General features: G+C 39.8%; 1 protein-coding gene across 2 annotated transcripts in view; it reads left to right on the top strand.

Moving 5' to 3' along the window:
- The first annotated feature begins 5,182 nt into the window (after positions 1–5,182).
- Positions 5,183–22,299, top strand: part of LOC128684784 (protein O-mannosyl-transferase TMTC4) — a 166,030-nt gene continuing 148,913 nt past the window's right edge. The window contains exons 1-3 of one of the 2 annotated variants that reach the window (XM_053771046.2): positions 5,183–7,383; positions 13,456–13,636; positions 19,255–19,382. In XM_053771046.2, coding sequence (XP_053627021.2) covers positions 13,535–13,636; positions 19,255–19,382 — 230 coding nt within the window. In that variant the 5' untranslated portion in view covers positions 5,183–7,383; positions 13,456–13,534. Of the gene's footprint in view, positions 7,384–13,455; positions 13,637–14,371; positions 14,725–19,254; positions 19,383–22,299 lie in introns of those variants that run through there. The other variant, XM_070101558.1, reaches the window with a different exon arrangement.

Below are 22,299 nucleotides of genomic sequence, written 5' to 3'. Positions count from 1 at the left end.
AAAATAGGCCGTAATATGGCGAGAATCCACCAGTAATCTTTGATATAAAATTGTTACCCCTCGACTTCTTGTTGTATGACTTGGTCTTCAATGATAGAAAACGGTGTGTTGAAGAGGATAACTGCACTAGAACACCAGTTTACTAAGAAATACACCCAAACAAATGCGATTCCAGCGATTTTTTTTTTTCGAGACGGCGGGCCGGCTGGCGCTCCAGGCTAATATCTCGGAAGTAACTTATTCATTTATGCCAACATTTTCCGATGTTATTACTTAATTAAATGGAATAATATTCACAGAAATTGTAGAATAATTATTTCTCTATTTTCTAATGAAATAACTTTGGAAATATTCCAAATACTTTGGGAGTTATGTGGGAGTAAAGGGCAGACTTTTTTGCAACATTCCAAGTACTAACAAACTTTATTTTTTTGTGAAATAAATATAAGACATTTAGAGGATATTAGAACATTAGAAATTCGTATTAGCATTGTTCTCTCAGCACCAAGTGTCCAAACAACCTTACGTTGTCCCATATAGAAATGATTCGGGGGCAAATGGCATCTTCAGTAAATCAGTCATTTTTCAGTTGTTGTTTGAGGTATATTTTTGATAAATATTTTCGGGAAAGAGTGAAAACACTTTGTCTTGTCCACCAAAACTGGAGGAAATCCAACGGTAAACAACAGAGCATATGTTCATACGAATAGTTCACCCTTAAATGGTCCAAACATATATATACGTTCACCTGCGCAGCGCCCCGAATATTTTGAGAATTTTTTTTATAGAAAAAAAAAAAGAGCATGTGGTACCCAGGCGCCCCCAATTTTTTTCATACGGTGCACAATAAGTGTGCACACCCATTCTCTCATGTCTAGGCGATTCAGGCCTATCGTGCCAATGTTGAATGAATGAAAAATGAAACGTATATATACGTTTGGGGCGCTACGCAAGAGAATGTATATATACGTTTGAACCATTTAAGGGTTAAGACTATAAATATTTTAAGGTGAGTAATGAGTGAACTGTATATGCATTTTATCGCTCTGGGACACTTAAATGTCATAAAATATTGTTTGATCGGAGCAACCTGTTATGGTAGACTGTCATGTAGGGGGGGCTTGGAATGTACCGATAATTGGGGTTTATGGGAGTAAGAGGAGGGAGTTAGTAGGTAGGGGACAGGCGAGGCAGTAGGAGGGATGAGTGCGGAGGTAGGTAGGTAATGTGAGGTCACTTGTGACTACATCATCACCTCTTATTACTCTACCCACCACACTACTCACCCTCTCACTACTTTAACTAAACATAAATAAATGGAGAAATGAGTAAATAACAGGGACAGTGAATATTACTATTCTACTCAAACACAGTTTATTATTAAGTCTTTGTACAATAATATATTTGGGAACAGGAGAACATTATTGTGGTTTAGACAAATGGGGTGGTACATATAAGCAGTGAGACAGGGAACACAATCAACTTGACGAAAATGAATATAACTTACAATATAGTACAGAGGACAGTTCACTACAGGAACTAAGCCACAGGTCCCAAGACCTACACAGCACGAGTACTGCTCCAAGCCAGTACTCTGCCCAATGTCTCCAACAGTCTCTTCTCCCTAGACTCTCCAGCTCAGCTCTGCTCCCAGGCCAGAGCTCTGCCCGAATCTGTCTGCTCAGCTGTTCCTTGGGCTTATATTGTCCCGAGAGCACCCCCCACAATGAGGTGTGCACACGTGGTGGTGATCTGACGTCGAGGTTTGACGCCATCCAGAACAAAAGACCTCAGTCTTAAGCCGAAAAGGAGTGGCTCTGTCAGACATTTGCCAAGGCAAGGTGTGACCAGATAATTGGTTAAATTAGGTCTCCCCAGAGACCTCACAAGCCCAGCTGAACTACATCACAAGCCTGGCTGGCTACCATACATACCACAGTTGATTTCTTACAATAAATACTACTCATCTCACCCTAGATTAAGACTGTACAAATATTTTAAGGTAAGTAATGAGTGTACTGTATGTGTATTTTTGTTTATTGTTTTTTAATGCCTAATTCTATTGCTAACTTAATAGTATATGTTAGTGTGAACTTGTTATATAGTACAGTGGAACCTCGGCTTATGAACGCCCTACCATGCGAATTTTTCAGGATACGAACCGTCGTTCGATCGATTTTTTGCTTCTGGATACGAAGGAAATTTCAGGATGCGAACTTGCCCCTCAAGGGAGGTTCCTTAAATAAGTTAATAAAATATTTATTTCTTTGCAAAGGTTACAGTATGTGTTTACATATCATAATATGATTGGAGCAAAAAAAGCCACTATCATGCTGAGGCATTTCGGGCAGACTTAACCTAATACTAATAGACTACTAGACAGGTGAAAAGTGTACTAGTAGTGGTTACCAATGTTTTGCTGATGGTGGTGTCAGCTACTGGCAGCCTTTTGAAGTTTCTCCTTACTGTTATTATTATTATTATTACTAACATATTGTATTATTATTATTATAATAATAATAATAATTATTATTATTATTATTAGTAGTAGTGGTAGTAGTAGTAGTGGTGGTGGTAGTAGTAGTAGTAGTAGTACTAGTAGTACTAGTAGTAGTACTAGTAGTAGTACTACTAGTACTACTACTAGTACTACTACTACTATACTACATGGTGAGGGGCTCTTGATCTAGAGAATTGGATCTGTGCTCCAGGTCCCTAAATTAATAATAATAATAATAATTATTAGTTCTTACATATTATTATAATTATGATAATAATACATAATAATATAATAAGTACATGAGATGTGAGAGATACATGTCTAGTACATATTGTTACGTGTTTGTCGCTGATTATAATACAAAAATCTCATCCAGCTCTTCAGAAGTGGGGCGTGTGCCCAAAATACAGCAGGCATTTCCTCGCTGAGTCACTGGAACAGAAAACTAGCTGCCCTGGGATCCCTTGTTACCCTAATGAGTCTTTTGCCTAGCTCCTTAAGGAACTTAGATGCACTCTTTCCCCATGAGCCAAGGGTCTCTGAGCCTATTGGAACAAACATAATGATGGGCAAGTTCTCCATATTTTCTAGACTTTTGGGACTCCCTGAAGCTGGCGGCTGCCCCTCCTTCCTCCTTGGTGTATTGGAGATAGGTATCAGCCAAGCACCATAATGCTCACCAGTGCACATGTGCTTACGGAGCTACCCTTGCTGTGCAAGGAATTATTGTGATTTCCTTATGTTTCGTGCAGTTAATTCGCCAGATTTCTTTCTTCTAACCATGGGTCCTATGGAAGCAAGTGCAAAGGACAGTGCCGAAAAGAAAGAGAGGATGATTTTCGTGGAATTAAAGCCAGAAATGATTAATAAACATAGACTAGGTACGAGGGTTGAGGACTTTCTCTGACTTCCGGCTCTCTCTTAGACAGAGGGACTTGTCAGCCAATGAGCCAACCAGTCAGCCAGCCAGTCAGCCAACGAACCAACCAGCCAGCCAGCAAGCTGAACACATCATAGCAGCATATGTAAACACTGCATGTACTGATTAGTATGCAGGAATCAACAAAGTTTATCACCAACGTAGATTTGAAATCCTGCGGTCCACCTCTCAGTGCTCCAAGTTTTTCCCCCAAAAGTGGCACCGTGTTAGTTGAATTTTAAAGTGTTAGTTGAAAATATGCCGCAATAGTGCAATGGAGAAAACTGTCTACTGTATTTCTCTTTTGGGGTAGACGGTATCTGTATCGGGCAGTGACAGTTAGTGAGGATTCGCTCTGGCACTTCCCCCACTGGTTGTAATTGGGGGACAGGTCGCTGTTGAGCGGCAGATACAGGTGTGGTACTATACATTTATACTATCTGCTTTGTGACATTGAGGGTGAATTCTGCATAATGAAGTCGTTTTCCAGTCTTTATTTTGTATATATTGAAGGCATTGAGCACTGCAATGTCTGCAAGGTGGAAAAACACATGTACCACCTGCGACTCCTATGAACACAATCAACGAACCCTATCATCATGTCATGCTTGTCTACTAGTTGCTTATTGTTCGTATAGTTGACGACAACAGCTGCCTTTACAGTGCATTCATTGATGTCCCTGTTCACTTTGTATCATCTTGTTTCTGTGAATGGTTGACAGCAATGTCATGTCCTGTTTGTCATGACATGTCATTGCCATGATGTCATTAGTATGAAATGCTTGTACTGCACCTTCAACACTGCCTCCAGTGAACCTTGGCATATATTTTCTGTTTCTTCTCACTGTTCCACATACAGTGGAACCTCGGTTTTCGTCATTAATTCATTCCAGAAAGTCTGACAAAAACCAAATTCAGTGAAAACTGAAGCAATATTTCCCTTAAGAAATAATGTAAATCCAATTAATCCATTCCAGACACCCAAAAGTATTAACAAAAAATACATTTTATAGAGAATAACTAAAGTTTTACATACAGAAAACAATGAGAAATAAATATAAAGGGCTAATGAAATGGATAAATGAACATTTAACATCACTTTTACCTTTATTGAAGACTCTTGTTGGCATTTGGAAGACAGCGAGGAAGGGAGAGGAAGGAGAGGTTATCTCTACCACCATCACTACCATCCTCTACCACCATCACTACCATCCTCTACCACCATCACTACCATCCTCTACCACCATCACTATCACCCTCTACCACCATCACTATCACCCTCTACCACCATCACTGCCACCCTCTACCACCATCACTTCCACCCTCTACCACCATCACCACCACCCACCACCACCCACCACCAACGAGAAACAAAGCCAGACTGAGTCAGAATACGTGGGATGCTTTGTGCAGGTGCAGACGGACATGTTCAGTATGGCAGACCACTGTCAGCTCTACGAAAACTGAAGTGATGAACGAAAACTGGGACAAAATTTTGATGAAAAAAGTCCTCAAAAACCAAATTCAGCAAAAACCAGGGCAAACAAAAACCAAGGTTCCACTGTATATCGGTATTGTTGACATGGAGGAAATCAGTGAGCAAAGGGCTTGTATACCAGTTGTCTGTGAACAGTGTATGATCCTTGCCAAGGTATGGCCCCACCATCTTGCGAACATTACCAGAAATGCCCAACATCCTCCTGGTATCATCGAGTGTGTTTTTCCTGGTATAGACAATGACATTCAACACTGTGCCATTCTCACAGTCACACGTAACAAAAAGTTTTATACCAGAGCAATTATGTTTGCTCAGTATATATTGTTTGAATGACAGTTGTGCCTTGAACAGAAGTGCAACATTCATAGCAACTGTGAATCTGTTGCAGGGGAGGAGGTCACGGAAGACAGGAGTACTGAGGAATTAGTCTGTGGACCAATATGTACTGTAGTGTGCTTATACATACGAGGCATAAGCATGACAGTATACCTGGAATTTACCTGGAGAGGGTTTCAGGGGTCAACGCTCCCGTGGCCCGGTTTGAGACCAGACCTCATGGTGGATCAGGGTCTGATCAACCAGGCTGTTACTGCTGGCTGCACGCAAGCTGATGTACGAACCACAGCCCAGTTGGTCAGGTATGTACTGACTTTAGGTGCCTGTCCAGTGCCTTCTTGAAGACAGCCAGGGGTCTCCTGGTAATCCTCCTTTTGTATGCTGAGAGGCAATTGAACAGTCTTGGGCCCCAGACACTTATTGTGCTGTCTCTCAGTATACTTGTGGCATCCCTGCTTTTCATCAGGGGAATGTTGCATTTCCTGCCGAGTCTTTTGCTTTCATGTGGAGTGATTTTCTTGTGCAGGTTTGGTACCAATCCCTCCAGGACCTTCCAAGTGTATATTATCATGTATGTCTCTCTCCTGCGTTAGAGGGAATGCAGATCAAGGACCTTCAACCGTTCCCAGTAGTTTAGGCGCCTTATCGCACATGTGTGCACCAAGGAATAAGTACATTTCAGCCACAGTTGTATCCTTCCACCTGTGCAGCCATGACAGTTCTGCAGTCTCTGTGTTGTCCATTATATAGCAGTAGTGTTGTTCGTCTGGGTGATGATCAGATTCATTATGGGTTCGTCAAAGTATTGTTGAAAATACTCTATAGACTCATTCATGATGGGGGCATTCTGGGAGGATACCATTTCCACTGGCATCAAAATTGAAAGGATGTGGCATGAATATTGTACTTTCTGTCCAGTTCTATTCATAGGCTGATTGTGCAAGGTGGACCTGTGGCATTGGCATGGGGAAGCAGGAGGAGGAGTGGGAGTGGAGGCAGCACACGGTTGAGGGGGTGCCAGGCGGTCCTTTGTCTGCCCGCCCACTGCACCATGTGACCCAGGCACTATGCCACCCCCCTTCTCTATTCCCGCATATTCCCTTTCATGTTCGGTATCACTATCATGACTTCCCACTACCCTTGGGATCTGCATATGGCACACTGCCTGAATGTAAGCGATGATGCCTAAAGGTACGCTTCACTGGGGAATAACGTATATCACTGTCACTTGAAGAATCCTCTATGGGCATAAAATCAATCTCATCGTTACTTACATCATTTTCACTATTGTCACTATTGTCAATTGATAATTTCCGTTTGCCTGGTTGCTTCTTGAGTAGTAATGCTGGCCACCCCAGAGGTGATGGGATGTGGGTCATCTGGGTTATCATCAATATTTGTACTAATTTCTCGATCATTTGTGACCACATCCATCTCAGATCCACTAAACTCAGATTCTATATCACTTTCCTCAAATAAGAGGGCATTAATACAATGGAGCATGAGTGAATCCTGAGGGTTTACCATGATGATAACCCAAGCTGGTGCTGTAACTAATGCTACCACGTGGTACTGCAGGGTCCCCGATTTTTTCATACTGTGCACACTGAGTGCGCAGACCCATTCTCTCATGTCTAGGTGGCCTCTCAGGCCTATCGTGCCAAATTGAAGGCAGGAAAAATAAAAGGTCGATCTACGTTTGGTGCGGCAGCGGTAAGAACATAGATCAATGTTTGGACAGTAAAGAATTAATGGTTTAAAAATTAATTTAACAGATTTTATCAAAAGGAGCTTGTTCAGCCATGTTGGGTTGCATTATTGCTGTTAATTTTATATTTACAGCTATGCTATTTTTATGCCTGATAATGATTATTACATGTGTTTTTAATATATTGCAGATCTTCCATACCCTGCTGCAGCCTTTCTTGTGGGCGTATGTGCTTGTATCTGTTTTGTGAACTCCCTCTCTGGAGAATTTGTATTTGATGACTCTGAAGCCATTGTCAATAACAATGATATTCGAGGCGAGACTCCCCTTGGGAACCTTTTTCACAATGATTTCTGGGGAACTCGTCTTACTCATCCATCAAGTCACAAATCATATAGGCCGCTGACAGTGCTTTCATTCAGGTAGGTTTCTAATTTAATATACATTTTTGTAGAGCACATTACTTATTGGATATTTGTTGAAGCTCTGATTTTGATCATTAATCCTTTGAAGGCATTAAACTCGTATGTCCCAGTATCTTAAATCTTTCCCAAGCTAATGTTAATTATTCAGTTTTCTTTCTGATTATTTCATTGCCTTCTCATGTATTGAAATTAATCATAAATGGCACCAGTTGTGTCCAATATTCAGAACTGTCATTTTAACATCCTCAGTAGAATATACAGATGAGGGTCTGATCTACCAGGCTGTTACTGCTGGCCGCATGCAAGCTGACGTACAAACCACAGCCCGGTTGGTCAGGTACTGACTTTAGGTGCCTGTCCAGTGCCTTAAAGACAGCCAGGGGTCTATTGGTAATCCCCCTTATGTATGCTGGGAGGCAGTTGAGCAGTCTTGGGCCCCTGATGCTTATTGTGTTATCTCTCAATGTACTCATGGCACCCCTGCTTTTCATCGAGGGAATGTTGCATCTCCTGCCGAGTTTTTTGCTTTCATAGGGAGTGATTTTTGTGTGCAGGTTTGGTACCAATCCTTCCAGGACCTTCCAAGTGTACATTATCATGTATCTCTCTCGCCTGCGTCTGAGGGAATACAATCAAGGACCTTCAGCCATTCCCAGTAATTTAGGAGCCTTATCGTACTTAGGTGTGCCGTGAAAGTTCTTTGTACACTCTCCAGGTCTGCAATGTCACCAGCCTTGAAGGGGGCTGTTAGTGTACAGCAGTATTCCAGCCTAGAGAGCACAAGTGATTTGAAGAGAATCATCATGGGCTTGGCATCCCTAGTTTTGAAGGTTTTCATTATCCATCCTATCTTTTTCCTAGCAGATAAGGTAGATACAGTGTTGTGGTTTTTGAAGGTGAGATCCTCTGACATTATCACTCCTAGGTCCTTCTCATTATTTTTCCGCTCTATTGTGTGGTTAGAATTTGTCGTATACCCTTATACATTTTTAATTTCCTCAAGTTTCCCATATCTGAGTATACATAGTTGAAATTTCTCCTCGTTGAACTTCATATTGTTTTGAGTGGCCCATTCGAAGATATGGTTGATGTCCACTTGGAGTCTCGCGGTGTCTTCGATGGAGGTCACTGCCATGGTAATCCGGGTGTCATCTGCAAAGGTAGACATGGAGCTATGGCTTACATCTCTGTCTATGTCAGAAATGAGGATGAGGAATAGAATGAGAGCGAGTACTGTGCCTTGTAGAACAGAGCTTTTTACCGTGGCTGCCTGGGACTTTACTCTGTTTACTATTATTCTTTGTGTTCTATTTGTCAGGAAGTTATAGATCCATCTACCAGCTTTTCCTGTTAGTCCTTTATCACGCATTTTGTGTGCTATTACACCGTGGTCACACTTGTCGAAAGCTTTTGCAAAGTCTGTGTATACTACATCTGTATTTTGTTTATCCTCTACAGCATCCAGGACCTTGTCATAGTGGTTCAGTAGCTGGGACAGGCAGGAGCGACCTGCTCTAAACCCGTGTTGCCCTGGGTTGTGTAACTGATGGGTATGTGTAACTGATGGTTGGTGATCTTGCTTCTTAGAACCCTCTCAAAGATTCTTATGATATGGGATGTTAGTGCTATTGGTCTGTAGTTTTTTGCAATTGCTTTACTGCCACCTTTGTGGAGTGGAGCTATGTCTGTTGTTTTTAGTGTGTGTGTGATGACCGCTGTGTCCATGCTCCCTCTCCTTAAAATGCTGAAGTCGCGCGATAGGGGCTTCTTGCAATTCTTGATGAACATGGAGCTCCATGAGTCTGGGCCTGGGGCAGAATGCATGGGCATGTCATTTATTGCCACTTCAAAGTCTTATGGAGTTAGGATAATATCTGAGATTTTTGAGATGACCACATTCTGGATTTCGTTCATAAATAATTCATTTGGATTGTCGACCCTTAGTCTGGGCAGTGGCTCGCTGAACACTGAGTCATATTGGGACTTTAGTATCTCGCTCATTTCTTGGCTGTCATCTGTGTATGTCCCATCTCACCTAAGCAGAGGCCCAATACTGGATGTTGTTTCTCTCTTAGATTTGGCATAAGAGAAGAAGTATTTTGGGTTTTATTCAATTTCCTTTATGGCTTTTAGTTCTTCCTGTGATTCTTGTCTCCTGTAAGATTCCTTCAGCTTAAGTTCAATATTTGCAATTTCATTGACTAGTGTCTACCTTCATATTTCAGATATATTGGCTCCACTCAGCAGCATCTCTCTCTTTCTAGTTTACATCTTCTCTTTCTTTTTCTTAATGGAATGTGTCTTGAGCAGTTCTCAAGAACTACAGAATTAATTTTCTCAAGGCAAATGCTAAGAGACAACACAATAAGTATCAAGGGCCCAAGAGTGTTCAGCTGCCTCCCTGCATACATAAAGGGGGATTACCAGTAGACCAGCCAGGCCATTGTTCATGCATCGGTTCGTATGTGGCCAGCAGTAACAGCTTGGTTGATCAGGCCCTGATTCACCGTGAAGCCTGGTCATGGACTGGGCCACCGGGGCATTGGCCCTCAGAATATCCTCCGGTTATACTCCAAGTTATGCAAGTGGGACTCCACAACAAGATACCTGTACCACTGTAATTGGTACACTGGGAAAAAATTAACAATGAACACAGATTGGATGAAGGAGTTGTACATACATTAACAAGTTCCCTGAAGTGTTTGCTTACACCCATAGTGACATTGCCCATTTCTGTCTCAGGCCTACTTTTACTTTAAAATAATTCCCTTCAGTCCTGCATACTCTAACCTGAGCTTCACTGTACACAAAAATACTTCACTGCTTTTAATTATACTTTATCATATTCTTGCAACATTTGCCATATTGTTGTCTTATCCACCTTATCATATGCCTTTTCTAAATCCATCAATGTGACAAAAATTTCCTTACCTTTGTCTAAATACTGCTCACTTACAGTATGTCCTTCAGTGTAAACACTTGATCAACACATTCCATATCTTTCCTAATCCTCCTTGTTCCTCTGAAACCTCCTTTTTCTGTTGTAACCCAGCTCTCAATAATAATTTATTATACACTTTACCTAGTGTACTCAACAGACTTATTACCCTATACTTGCTCTTGTTCCCTTTTTCTTTATTCAAAGGAACTGTGTATACTTTTTGCCTTCCTTAGATACCTTCCCTTCTATCATTCATATATTGAACAAATACACCTACCACTCCAAAACACTATCCCCACCTGCTTTTAACATTCTCTCTTTCTCTTAACCTTTTCAGGGTTGGTGCCATGCTAGTACGGCTTGCATGCCAGGGTTGGTGCCGTACTAGTACACATAAATTCTAGCGCCTTCAAATCTAGCGAGAGAAAGCTGGTAGGCCTACATGTGAAAGAATGGGCCAATGTGGTCAGTGTGCGCAGTGCAGCACACAGTGCATAATGAGAAAAAAACTCTTGATTGTGTTTTTAGTTTAAAACAGCGACTTTGCAGTGTATTTTCGTATGGTATTTATGGTTGTATTCTAGATTTCCTGGTCTCATTTTATAGAATGGAAGACATATAACAGAAATTGAGATGATTTTGATTGGTTTCACAATGAAAAGTACATGTACCTTGAAATTGGGCTCAAAGTAGCAGAAATGTTCGATTTTTGCCAAAGTTCAAAAGTAAACAAATCATGCCACGCGTCCAATACACATCAACTGATGAGTCTAATATTCTTTCTAAGTGTGCTGATATTATTTATACCATTTCTACACTAATGCAGTTGTCTGCATAACAGTAAATCTTCTATTTTTTGTGTGAGTAAAAATTGAAAGTGGAAAGCAAAAGAAATGTAACAGAGGCCTGGGGACATGACTAATGAACAGAGGAAATGTTATTTTAGTGCCAGGAATGTCTGTCTTGTTGATTCTGGACCCTATTTGGAAATTGGCATCTTTTGAAATTTGAGTGAAATTGGCGAAATTGCCAATTTCTGACCACTTGATTGGATAGTTGAAATCGGTAAATGGGTGGTTTCTTGTACTCATTCGATAGAAAAAAATGGAGTTCTAGCAAAATAGTTATGATTTTTGTCGACTGAATTGGACAAAAATAGGGCTCAAAGTGGACGAAATCGCTGATGCGTAAACCGCCAAGACCGCTAACTTCGCAAGAGCATAATTCCGTAAGTTTTCCATCAAATTTCATACTTTTGGTGTCATTATGATCGGAAAAAGATTTTCTATCATTTCATGAGAATATATATTTATTTTTTTTTTCGACCCTGAGAACAAATTTAGGAGAGGGCCTGCTGACCCTGAAAGGGTTAATTCCATCTTTTGTGCTTCTGTAAGATGTTATCCCTCCCTGCCCAGTGCATAAAATCACTGCCTCTTTTTGGTTTTAACATCATTTCAAAATGTTTTCTCCACTTTTCCCATTCTTCTACTTTCCCATTTAACATCTGCCTTTCTTAATTAACTGCCAAGTCCATTTGTTCTGCAGGCTTTCTCAACTTATTAATCTCTTTTAATGTTATCATCAGAATTTTCCGACAGAGCTTCACTCATTCTCTCACTTTTTTTTTTAGTCCCTCACCACTCTTTTAATCTCCCCTCCATCCAAATATCATTGTAAAAACCTTTCATACGCATCGGCGATTTTGCCGACTTTGAGCCCTGTTTTTGGCCAATTCCATTGTTCCAGTTGACCAAACTCATAGCTATTTCTTTAGAACACCATTTTTTCTATCAGTTGAGTACAAGAAACCACCCATTTACCGATCTGAACTATCCAATAAAGTGGTCAGAAATTGGCAATTTGGCCAATTTCATGCAAATTAAAAAAAGTTTTTACCAATTTCAATGTAAAAAGAGAAAATAGGGCAGAATAAACAATGTAGACATTCTTCTAAAATACGTAGTTCCTTTGTATAAAGGCAAAGGGGATAAAAGAGAGTGCAAAAATTATAGGGGGATAAGTCTGTTCCTCTGTTCATTAGTCATTTTTTCCCTTCTCTAGATGAAGCGTGGGTGATGAATTACTACAATGTAGACATTCTTGGACGTATCCTCTGTTCATTAGTCACTTCTCTAGGCCCCTCTTATATTACTATTGCTTTCTATTTTGATAAATACAAAAAATACAAAATTTACTGTTATGCAGACTACTGCATTATTGTAAAAATGGTATAAATAATATCAGTGCACTAGTGAAAGAATATTAGACTCCCCAGTTGACGTGTATTGGACATGTGGTATGATTTGCTTACTCCTGAACATTGGTAAAAATCGAACATTTCCGCTACTTTAAGCTCAATTTCAAGGTCGTTTTCATCGTGAAACTAATCAAAATCATCTCTATTTCTGTAATATGTTTTCCATTTTGTCACGTGAGACCATGAAAACGAGAATACAACAATAAATACTATACGAAAATACACCTCAAAGTCGGCATTTTAATCCAAAAAAAAAAAAACGGTCAGTTTTTTTTTCTCATTACGCACTGTGTGCTGCAAGATTTTTTTTATGTGGTGCACACTGACCACACAGACCCATTCTCTCACATGTGGGCCTACCAGCTTTCTCCTGCTTGATTTGAAGCCACTAGAATTTATGCGTATTAATACATCCAAAACACTGGCTCGTAAGACGTATATATATGGCCAAAACAGTCAAAGGGTTAAAACATTAACATTCAGATATGTACACATCACCATTTTTTCTACTAATGCGAAGTCTAGCAATGGCAAGAACTATTAAGAAATTAGTAGGAAACTCAGACAAATCTGTTTACACCTATATGTATTAGTAAGACATACTTGTCATGTGTTTACGAGATAGCCCAGCAATCCTGCAGGTGTTTAACAATCAACAGGTTTTGGTTTCACACTCATATGACAGGATGGTAGCACCTCCCTAGGTGCTTACTGTCTGCCAACCTACTATCTATTACTCCTTTTATAAGCAGTTTATTCTAGTACTTAGGATTAGTAGACCTTCAAACATTTTATTGATTTTTAGTGTTTTCTGTTTTGTATTTCTCCATAAAATTCAGTAATGTTATTTATGTAATTTTCTCCACAGATTAAATTATTCCTGGGGTGCACTGGACCCATTCAGTTACCATGCTGTTAATATTGTGCTACATTGTCTTGTGAGCATCATGAGTCTTCGGGTCTTCTATGTGGTGTTTGGTACTGGTGCACCCCGTGCAGCACTCCTCTCAGCTATCTTGTTTGCTACACATCCAATACATACAGAAGCTGTAAGTAGACCAAAAAAGGGAGTTTAACCCCTAAACGGTCCAATGTATATATATATATACGTTCTTACGTGTAGCGCCCCAAACATATATATACGTTGTAATTTTCCTACCTCCAAATTTGGCACTATTGCCCTGAGATGCCTGGTTAGCATAGAATGGGTCTTAACACTCGGTGTGCACCATATTAAAAAAATATTGGACCACTTAGTACCTTGTGGGAACGCCAGTTAAACAGAGCGCCAGCTGGAGCAAACAGTGCGACAAACACCAAGGATTCACTGATGTAATGTCATTAACACTCCCCTTTTAAGAGGAAAGTGATGTCTATCTCTGCCTGTCTGTCTCTCTATCTCTGTCTCACAGGTACACATAAATGCAAGTATACATAGTGTAAATTACCTAGGGTAACCCAAAAAATCCAGACACAGTGCTATACTCTGCTTGAAGATTTGAGTAAACGTGATGACGCAGTCTTGTGGCTCTCTCTGAGACAGAGAGCTAGACAGATAGGCAGGGAGCTTGACAGACAAATAGACAGAAAGACGTGTTTGTGGGCCAGCGAAAACAAAGCAGGGCCGATTCTCATCAAATGTCACCTCTAATCTTTTCTAATCAAGTGTTATCACTGCACCCTCCCATATGCTTATGAAACGTCAGCTCTTATGAAATGTTATCTCATCTTATCATGTCACTGTCAGGGGTGGACATTGTTTTTCATGCTTCAAGGGAACTTCTTATTGCCTATTATTATTATGTCGTCGTCTTCGTCTTCATCGTCTTCTTCGTCTTCTTCTTCCACAACAACAACATTATTATTGCTGGAACCTATAAATACTTTGTGTTTATTCTAAGACAGTAGTAAATGGCCACCTGTCAGTGTGTTTGTGACAATTTCAGTACCTAATACTAGTGTCAGAACAAAGATTGGTTATGAAATGACAAGAACTACTATAAACTGTAATTATCAGAACATAAAAATATGAAAAATAGAAAAAAAGTATATCGGCAACACTTCTGCAAGCGGCAGGACTCGATGTTGCTGTCATGTGAGCATCCAGTACCAACTTCTCAGCCTCATATGTCTGCAAGTACTGACCCTAATTTTTTTTCTTTATCCTATAACACTTAGAAAAATGTGCTCTTTATTTTCATTACAAATTGATATTTTTTATTTTTCAAAATATTCGGGACACTGTGCAAGAGAACATATAAACATGTATACGTTTGGACCTTTTAAGGGTTAAGTAGCCTCCATTTTCTTAAATTTTTTACATGGGGAACCAATGTGGCAGATATTGTAAATGTATGTAATAGGTGGTAAGTTATCAAATGTTGTAAAGAGTTTTTATTTGGAGAGTAAGGCTCAGGTTAGGATATGTAGGAGATGAGACAGTGTTCCAGTATCAGTATTGTATGTCCTTAGATATGGATGTTTGACATCACTAAATTTTTTTAACATGTCAGCTGTCTCTCCCAAGGCAGGGTGATTTAAAAAAAAAAATATGGAAACACATTCACTGTCATTTACTAAATTACTGTCTTGCCAGAACTATTCTGACATTACATTTCAGATGACCCTCTGAACTGCAACATCATCACCCCTTTAGAAAAGTATAGGCACTGTTCTTCCCACCTCTAGGATTTAAATCCACCCAGCCCATTCTTGGAATCCCTTCATAAGTGTTATCTTACTCTTCAACTGTATATCAAGCCATAAAAACCATTTATCTCCTTTTACTCTAATGTGTTCATACAAGCCTGTTGGATGTTCAAACCCTTAGCTCTCAAAACTTATTTTACCCTCACCCTCCAACCCTTCCTAGAACAATCCCTACTCCTCCTTCCCTCCTCCCCAGATTTACACAGATCTTCCTTGCTTAACCCCTTGACTGTCACAACCCCAAATCCTGAGGTGTCTCCTGGTGTCACAAAATTTCCCCCCAAAAAATTATTTTTTCTTAAGAAATGATAGAGAATCTTTTCCTGATTGTAATGACAAAAGAACGAAATTTGATGGAAAACTGACGGAATTACGCTCTCGCGAAGTTAGCGACCTCGGCGATATTTGCAAATCGGTGATTTCGCCCACTCTGAGCCCTGTTTTCGGCTAATTCCATTGTTCCAGTCGACCACACTCATAGCTGTTTCTTTAGAACTCCATTTTTTCTATCGATTGAGTACAAGGAACTTCCCATTTACCGATTTCAATTATCCAATAACGTGGTCAGAAATTTGCAATTTGGCCAATTTCACGAAAATTAAAAAATATGAAAATTTCAAAATAGGGTCCAGAATGAACAATGCAGACATTCCTGGCTCTAAAATAACATTTTCTTTTGTTCATCAATCACATCTCCAGGCCCCTCTGATATTACTTTTGCTTTCTATTTTGAATTTTTATTCAAACAACAAATAGAAGATTTACTGTTGTGCAGACTACTACAATATTGTAATAATTGTATAAATAATGTCAACCCATTCATGACTGCATATTAAAATGGCTACTTGGACATTTATTGGAAAATGACATCATTTGTTTACTTTTGAACATCGGCAAAAATCAAACATTTCCCCTACTTGGATCTCCATTTCAAGGTTGTTTTCATAGTAAAACCAATCAAAATCACCTGTATTTCTATAATATGTTTTCCATTCTATCAAATGAAACCAAGAAAACGAGAATACAACCATAAATACTATACAAAAATAGACCACAAAGTCGGCATTTTAATTTAAAAAAACAGTCCGAGTTTTTTTTTTTCTCAATATGCATTGCGTGCTGCAGGATTTTTTTTATATGGTGCACACTGACAACACAGACCCATTCTCTCACATGTGGGCCTACCAGCTTTCTCCTGCTTGATTTGAAGTCGCTAGAATTTATGAGTATATATACGTCAAAAATGGTGGGTCGTAAGAGTATATATACAACCAAAATAGTCAGAGGGTTAATGCAGATTTGGTTTATGAGAATTTGTAGTTATGCTATGCCCTATTTTTATTGGTAATTCTGTAAAGGCAATATGCAGTGGTATACCTCGGGATACAAACAGCCCAAAACTCAAACAATTATGTAAGTGCTTTTGTAAGTGTGTTTTTGGGGGTCTGAAACAGATTAATCTAATTTACATTATTCCTTATGGGAACAAATTCGTTCAGTATCAGGACTCGAACAGCCTTCTGGAACGAAATAAATTCGTATCCCGAGGTACCACTGTATGGATATTTGTTGTATGTGATCAGTAAGGTTCATGAAGCATCATGACTATGCTTATTATGCCTAATTAACCCTTTGAGGGTCCATGCTGTAGTTCTACATGATAAGCTCAGCTCACTCAGATAAACTGTTAGCGGTAAACTTGGGCCTAGATATGAGAGAATGGGTCTATGCAGTAAGTGTGCACCATATAAAACAAATCCTTCAGCATGCAGTGCATAATGAGAAAAAACTGCAACCGTGTATTTGGTTTAAAAGGACAACTTTGTGGTGTACGTATTTTCATATGGTTTTTGTGGTTGTATTCTTGGTTCTTAGTCTCATTTGATATAATGGAAGATATATTGCAGAAATAGACAAGATTTTGATGAGTTTTAGGATGAAAACAGCTTAAAATTGAGCTCAAAGTAGCGAAAACATTAATTTTTTTGCCGATGTTTAAGAGTAAACAAATTACAGTGGTACCTCGAGATGCAAACAGCTTAAAACTCGAGCAATTATGTAAGTGTATTTATGTAAGTGCTTTTGTAAGTGTATTTTTGGGGGCCTGAAACGGATTAATCTAATTTACATTATTCATTATGGTAACAAATTCGTTCGGTATCGGCACTCAAACAGCCTTCTGGAACGAATTAAGTTTGTGTCACGAGGTACCACTGTACTTCACATGTCCAGTACACATCAACTGGTGGGTTTGATATGCATTCACAAATGTGCTGATATTATTTATACAATTTTACAATAGTGCATAACAGTAACTCTTCTATTTTTTGTGTGAATAAAAAATCAAAATGGAATTCATGTGTAAAGCCTGAAAACATAACTAATGAACAAAGGAAATGTCATTTTAGTGCCAGGAATGCCTACTTTGTTTATTCTGGAGTGTGAGCAAGGTAATATTTAGTGAAGGGATTCAGGGAAACCGGTTATTTTTATATAGCTGGACTTGAGTCCTGGAAATGGGAAGTACAATGCCTGCACTTTAAAGGAGGGGTTTGGGATATTAACAGTTTGGAGGGATATGTTGTGTATCTTATACATATATGCTTCTAAACTGTTGTATTCTGAGCACCTCTGCAAAAACAGTGATTATGTGTGAGTGAGGTGAAAGTGTTGGGGATTTTCTTTCTTTTTGGGTCATCCTGCCTCGGTGGGAGACGGCCGACTTGTTAAAAAAAAAAAATTGAAATTGGCATATATTGAAATTTGTGTGAAATTGGTAAAATTACCAATTTCTGATCACTTTATTGGGTAGTTGAAATAGTTGATTAGGTGATTTCTTGTGCTCAGTCAATAAAATGGAACACGTACTAGCTAAATATCTAAGAATTTGGTCTAATGGAACAATGTGATTGGCCAAAAATAGGACTCAAAGTGGGCAAAATTGCTGATGAATAAATATCGTTGGCACAGCCTAATTTCATCACTTTTTTATCAAATTTTGTACTTTTTGTTTCATTACTTTCAGAAAAAGATTATCTACCATTTCATGAGAAAAAAATAAAAAAAAGTTTTGAAAATTCCAGGACCCTGTGGGGAATTTTCAGACTGGAGTCTAGACCTTCAAGGGATTAAGTGTTTATGGCCTGAATGAACTTAATATTTCTGCCGAGGGCCTGGAACACGCATAAAGGAAAGGACACCTGCTCTTTTAGTCATTCTGTTCTCCATCCTCCCTAAATGCATAAACTACCTTAACAACCCCTCATCAGGCCTCTGAATTTTGGTAATCCCTCATTATCTAATCTCCACACTCCTAAATCTCTGTAAAAAAATTCACACCACACATTGCCGTCAAACACGACATCCCTACTGCCTTCAACCTCCTCCTCACTGCAACATTTACAACCCATACTTTCCCCATATACTGTTTTGGCAACTTTATACTCTGGTACATTCCCATTTTTGCCTCCATGGATAAAGTTCTTTGTCTCCACAAATGCCTCAATGAACCACCCACTTTTCTTTTTTTTTGCTTCATCCAGGAATGGTTGTGGGAGGGGGTAAAGAAGTTTTGAGTGCTTTGGGCTTGAGCATCCAGCAGATTTGTGTGAATGTGTTTGCTTGGAGTGGGGAGGGAAGTGGTTTTCATGATTTTACCTGCATTGGAGTGTGAACAGTGTAACATTTATGAGGGAATTCAAGGAAACCAGTTACCTAGACTTGATTCCTAGAGGTGAAAACTATAGTGACTGCCTGCTGAAGGAGGGATGGAGATGTTGTAGCTCAGGTCATTTGAACTGTGTTGCCTGTGTAATTCTGGAAAAACAGCTTTTGAATGAATGAAAGTGAATGTGTTCACTTGATTTTGGGTCACCCTACCTTGATGGGAGACAGCCCAGGTGTTAAAAAATAATAGAAAGAGAGCAAAAATCATTAATTGATGTTTCTTCTTGTTTAGGTATCTGGGATCGTAGGGAGAGCAGACCTGCTTTGTGCCCTCTTCGTATTTGTAGCTCTTCTGAGTTATGTTAGAGCTGTGAAGGGAATGTCTGAAGATATTTCCAATAAGGCACAGAACTGCTTTCGGTATGTATTGTGTTATGTGCTCTCTATGCAAAAACAGCTTTTTTAATTATTGATTGTTATGTAGAGAGCAGCAGAGCTGTGGCTAATGAGTATACCAGTAATTTAGTATTTAATGCAGATTTTGTGAAAGGTGAGCCGTAGTGAACTGTTAAGAAATTCCTGGCTTGACTCAGCATAAGACCTTTTCCCTTAAAATGTTGAGGAGGCTGGGATACTGTAAACACCTTAACAAATGATTCTCATCTGTCTTGTATGTAAAAATACTAAATAAAAATATATTTAGAAATTCAGTTACCTTTTATTATATGAAATAATGTTTTTGTAAAAATATTGTGATGTGTTAATTGATGTTTAGTTGCAAAAAAAATTGAGTAATAAATTAGTTTAGTTTAATAGTATGATGCTGTTATTGCCAAATATTGAGTACTTCTCATTTCCCAGTTGGTGTATAGCCCCTTGCAGATTTAGCTTTCTCCTGTAAAACTAATAATAATAATAATAATAATAGCAACAAAACTATCAGCAACAGCAAATAACAACAACAACATAAAGAGTTGTTATTCAATCTGTTTTCATTTGATTTACTGTGTTCATCTTTGTTTTAAAGTACACTTGGATTAACCTTGGCATCTGAAGCAGGTGCTGGTTTTAACCCTTTCAGGGTCCGTCCCGTAGATCTACGGCTGGTCGGTGAGTGTCCAAACCGTAGATCTACGCCAAAATTCTAGCGCCGTCAAATTTAGCGCGAAAGCGCTCATAGGCCTACATATGAGAGAATGGGTCTGCGCGGTGGGTGTGCGCCGTAAACAAAAAATCTAGGCGCCTGCATAGCATTGTGGGAACGCCGGCTCAGTTACCCTTGTTCACCATGTCTCGTCGCAAGTCAGCTCTCACTCCCCGGAAAATTGGGACTCTCCTCTTCCTGTCTGATAGTTCTGACACTGATGGAAGTGGAAATGAAGACGAATTCTACGGCTTTGATGAGTTAGTGACCGAAAATAATGACCAGGATATCGATAATAGTGCAGAAAACCCCGACGATCCTCGACCTTCTACCTCTGGTGTGGGCACTCGTGACTCACGGTCGGTTGTTCCTAAACGTAAGAGAAAACTAATATTTTCGCGTGGCCAGGCCTCTGACTTCAGTAATGACGATGATTCTGACGTGGATTGTGATTTTATTGCGCTCGACGATCATTCGAGTAGTGATAGTGAGGAAACATATTCACCAGTGAAGCGTCGGTATGTGCGCCGCCGCATGCGCTCGGGTAGTGTACCCTATGCTATGCCCAGGGGACGGAGTACATCCCGTAGTACATCCCGGAGTACATCCCGTGGCCCTACACCCGTTTTAGGTAGTGATAGTGAGGATGATGTGGCTACACTTGGCATGGATGGGCCACAGACATCAGTGGATGGTGTTAGTGGGGCTGGTGGTGGTAGTGGCACCGCCATGCGTGACTCGCTGTGCCACGCGGGAACCCACGCTGCTGACTCGTCAGTTCAAGGACAAAGCGGAGCGTCACCCACCAGCCCGCCACAACCACCCGTACAACCAGCCTATGATGTCCAGTATCCACCAGCAAACCGTATCTGGGATTGGCAGCAAAATCCCAATTTTGTTCCCAGCCCTCACCACTTTGATGACTCGCAAAGTGGAATTCTACCTACCTGTCCCCTTGGAACCACGGCCAATGAACTGGAATTCTTTGAATTATTCTTTGACCAGCCATTGATGGAAACTATTGTCAGGGAAAGTAATAAGTATTTTCAGTACACCATGGCAAATATGATCTTATCACCACAGTCAAGACTACACAGGTGGAAAGAGACGACTGTTGCAGAAATGTATTTGCTTTTTGCAACAATAATGCTTATGCCTCACGTCTATAAGCATAATATAAAAGCATACTGGTCCACAGATCGGCTAATTTGTACCCCATCCTTCAGTGAAATAATACCAGTGAACAGGTTTATCTTACTCTTACGTATGTTGCACTTCTCTGACAAAACCAGGCCTGACAGAAGTGACAGGTTATACAAGATTAGAAATGTTTTCATGTATCTCAAACAAAAGTTCAGGATGTACTTTTATCCATTCAAGAATCTTGTAATTGACGAGTCTTTGATTTTGTTCAAAGGTAGACTGTCATTCAAGCAGTATATACCGAGCAAGAGGAACCGCTTTGGTATAAAATTGTTTGTACTCTGTGATTGTGACAGTGGCCTGGTGTTGGATATTGTTGTATACACGGGTAGTAAAACATTGAAAGATACCAAGATGTTATTGGGTATATCAGGTGACGTAGTGAGAAACATGATGGCACCTTATCTTGGTAAGGGCCATACATTATATACCGATAACTGGTACACAAGCCCATTACTCAGTGATTTCATGCGAGTGAAAAAGACAGATGTGTGTGGCACAGTGCGTTCTAATCGTAAACATATGCCCAGGCTCAACGCAGGTGTTCGTGGTGATGACGTGCAGGTGTTTACTGCCAATGACATCATGGCATTACGGTGGCATGACAAACGAGATGTCACATTGTTGACAACCATTCACCGTAATGAAATGCAAGACAGTGGCAAAGTTGATCGAGTGACTAATGAACGTATTCGAAAACCAGTGACAGTGATTGATTATACACAAAACATGCGCTTGGTTGACAAGTGTGACATGCAGATTGGTTTTGTTGACTGTGTTCGTAAGAGTTACAAGTGGTACATGAAACTTTTCTTCCATCTCATGGACATTTCAATGCTGAATGCATATAATATGTACCAAATAAAGACTGGTAACAGACCACCGTATGGTGAATTTTGTTTGTCTGTTGTCAGACAACTCATAATGAAGTACCAGGTAACAACACCTGCAATACAACATGGTCCTCGAATTCATCACAATATACCCAAG

The sequence above is a fragment of the Cherax quadricarinatus genome, chromosome 5 (assembly GCF_038502225.1).
Source record: "Cherax quadricarinatus isolate ZL_2023a chromosome 5, ASM3850222v1, whole genome shotgun sequence".
Lineage (NCBI taxonomy): Eukaryota > Metazoa > Arthropoda > Malacostraca > Decapoda > Parastacidae > Cherax > Cherax quadricarinatus.
This window is presented reverse-complemented; position numbering and strand designations above follow the sequence as displayed.